Here is a 3,055-nt window from a genome sequence, read left to right on the forward strand (position 1 = left end):
GCCATCCAGGAGAGGGGCAAGAAGTTTTATTTTGCACGCTCCAAAGTGGACACAGATCTAGAGGCTTCCAAGAAGCGCCGGCCCAAAGCTTACGATGAGCAGCGCATCTTGCGGGAGATCAGAGAGGACTGCGTGAGGTGTCTGCAGGCAGAGGGCGTCAGCTTCCCCAAGATTTTCCTCCTGTGTATCTTTGACCTGGACAAGTATGACTTTCAGCAGCTGCAAGAAACCCTGGAACATGAGCTCCCCAGTCACAAGAGTCACACTCTGCTCCTGGCCATGCCCAACATTTCTCTAAATATCCTGCTGAAGAAGAAAGCCGCCTTCCGAGGGCAGATATGGAAACTAGCTGCACTGTCAGCTGGCGTTGCTGCGGTCCCTGTCCCAGGCCTCTCTGTGGCCTGTGATGTGACCATTTTGGTGAAGGCCTTGAGAGATTATTGCAAGAGCTTCGGCCTGGATGACGAATCCCTCACTAAGCTTGCCCAGAAGTTTGACAAACCCGTGGAGGAGCTGAAGGCTGTTATAAAGTCCCCACTGGCCAAGGAAATCTCAGCTAATTTGGTATACAAACTGCTGACCAATGCTGTAGGTGGCGCCCTGATGTGTGTGGAGTATTTAGTGAGCAACATACCAGTGATTGGCTCCCTTGCAGCCGGAGGGATCTCTTACGGGACCACATATTACATGCTGAACAGCTTTTTGAATGAAGTGGCGGAAGATGCTCAAAGAGTTCTGCTTAAGGCTTTAAAGGAGACAGAAATTTAGTAGGCCAGAGAATGGCAAACAGACGATCAAATCAGCATAACCAGGGTAGAGATGGAAAGGATCAAGGTGCATCTAGAGATCAGAGCAAAACTATCTCAAACTTTTTCACAGCCCACACAAGTGGTTGCATTGTCTTTCCTGATTTTGACGGGTCATGTCCCCAATTTCCCATGATAGGATGACCAATTAAACAACATTAACTTTATAGCTGGCAGAATTTCTTTCCTGTCACAAAATTGTTATAGATTAAACTGATTTGTTTTTCTTTTTAATGTGAATTTTTTTCACGTTTTCAACAAAAAAAATTGAAATGACATTCATATTTTCATTTTGTTTCAAATTGAATTTTACCTTTACTTTCAGTTTTCCACAACATTCTGTTCCCTTGCCCCATTTTTCTCTCTCTTTTTTATGTTCCTTCCCTACTTAAGTTGGGAAGAGATGGAGAAAAGGGAGGGGAAAACTGGAAAACTAAAACTTGAAAACTGATTTCCTTTGCTTTTGAAAACCAAAAAACTGAAACTTTGATTTGAAACATAATGAAGGAAAATATTTGGTTTTGTTTCAAAAATTTTCATTGAAAAATATATAGTGAAAATCTTTCACTCATTGTTCAATCAAGTCTGTTTAACTTTCCATCCTCTCTGACTATGAGACAGCTTTCCAAATGTGAGCTGGTGCAGAGATGCCTGCCTTGAATCTGCAGACCATCTGGAACAGGAGTTATGGGAGTTTTTAACTGTTCCACTCATATCAATAGCTAAGGGTGACAGTTTAAATAGCTTTCCCTTCTCCCTCTTCCCTGGTTCCTGTCACACTAACAGAAAGCAAAAGACCAGAAATCTGAAGTGCAAGGCAATGTGATGTTTATTGGTGTTAGTTTCCAGCAAGTATGTGTCCCATAACTTTAATGCTGCAGATCCTTGTGTCCCTTTCCCCCGTCTTCAGGAGGCATCATTGTACCTGAAATGCATGCTCTCGGTCCCACCCCTTACAAATTATGGTCATCTTCCGTTTTGCGGGGTCATGGGTCTGGGGTCTTTGTCCCACCTCTTTTGTAGCCCATGGGAGGGGTAAAGGGTACAGTCATGGGCAGGCATTTATCTGGCCTTTTAGTGTTTTACCTTCCCCCTGATCCTCCTTGCCCCTCCCGACTGGTTGCTTGACCTTGCCTTGAGATAGTTGAGACAGTCTTTGAATGCGCCCATATATTACACTCCCACCATGCCCAGTAACACTTTAATTGTTCTTATCTGTTCCAATTATACTAAGAAACCCATCTGACTAGACAGAAGCAACATACACATTATCTTTGTCCTTTGTTCACACATATTAGTAAGAATGTATGTGTACCAAAAAATCAAACAAGCCAGCCAAACTCAGAATATTATCTCAGGTGAAAATACAGGCCTGAATCCTACATGGGCAATAGCACTCCTAACAGCTAGATACTGTGGAGATCTGTTTTGTACATACTTAAGATACACTGATTAAGCAGAAAACATTACTAGTTATTAAATGGTAGTGGAATGGTAGTGATGGCATAGCTAACATTGTGGCAGAGTTTTCCCTTTGATAGGCGCATTAAACCTTTATTTTTAGGAAGTATTATAATAGTGGCCACTTGCTGCTCTGAGATGATCCCTTGTACCCAGACCTGTGATTAAAAATGCTGGTGGTGGTTTCTTACTCTCAATTTATTGTTTTTCATGGAGCTCAATTTGCCCAACTCCAGCCCCTGTCTCTGCTCAGACTGACCCGTCATCTCTGGATTGCAACTGTCCTGTCTTGTCATATAATGAAGAGGGGTTAGCTCATGTGAGGGATCAGACCTGTTAGAGGTTTTGTGTGGATCTGTATTCCTTGTGTCTCCATAGTTATCCTGACTCCATTATCCAGCTTTACAGGAATCATTTTACTGAAGTAACCCTTAGCATTTATATAGCATTTGAAGAATGAGGTCTCACAAGGATATGTGACCATGTCACCTGATACTGAATTCCATTTAAATGTTCTACTTTTCCATTTTAAAAGGAGGGGTGGGGGCTAAGCACAGACAAAAGAGTCCCACCTTGTGCCAAAGCTATAAAAGGGGGTGGAGCAGGACAAAGGTGGCTGCCAGTCATGAGAAAACCCCTGCTTGCCACCTGAGATGTCTGCTGGATCTAACAAGGACTGTACCAGGGGAAAGGATTGGGCCCAGACTGGAAAGGAGTCTAGTCTGTGAAAGAGGCTTATTAGAACATCTTTGAGGGTGGGATATTGCTTGTAATCAGTTTCTTAATGT

General features: G+C 43.0%; 1 protein-coding gene across 1 annotated transcript in view; it reads left to right on the forward strand.

The window, feature by feature from the left end:
- Positions 1-954, forward strand: part of LOC117869893 (interferon-inducible GTPase 5-like) — a 7,287-nt gene extending 6,333 nt beyond the window's left edge. The window contains exon 2 of the mRNA XM_034756998.1: positions 10-954. Coding sequence (XP_034612889.1) covers positions 10-768 — 759 coding nt within the window. The 3' untranslated portion in view covers positions 769-954. The remainder of the gene's footprint in view (positions 1-9) is intronic.
- The last annotated feature ends 2,101 nt before the right edge of the window (positions 955-3,055 follow it).

Source organism: Trachemys scripta, chromosome 24, assembly GCF_013100865.1.
Source record: "Trachemys scripta elegans isolate TJP31775 chromosome 24, CAS_Tse_1.0, whole genome shotgun sequence".
Taxonomy (NCBI): domain Eukaryota; kingdom Metazoa; phylum Chordata; order Testudines; family Emydidae; genus Trachemys; species Trachemys scripta.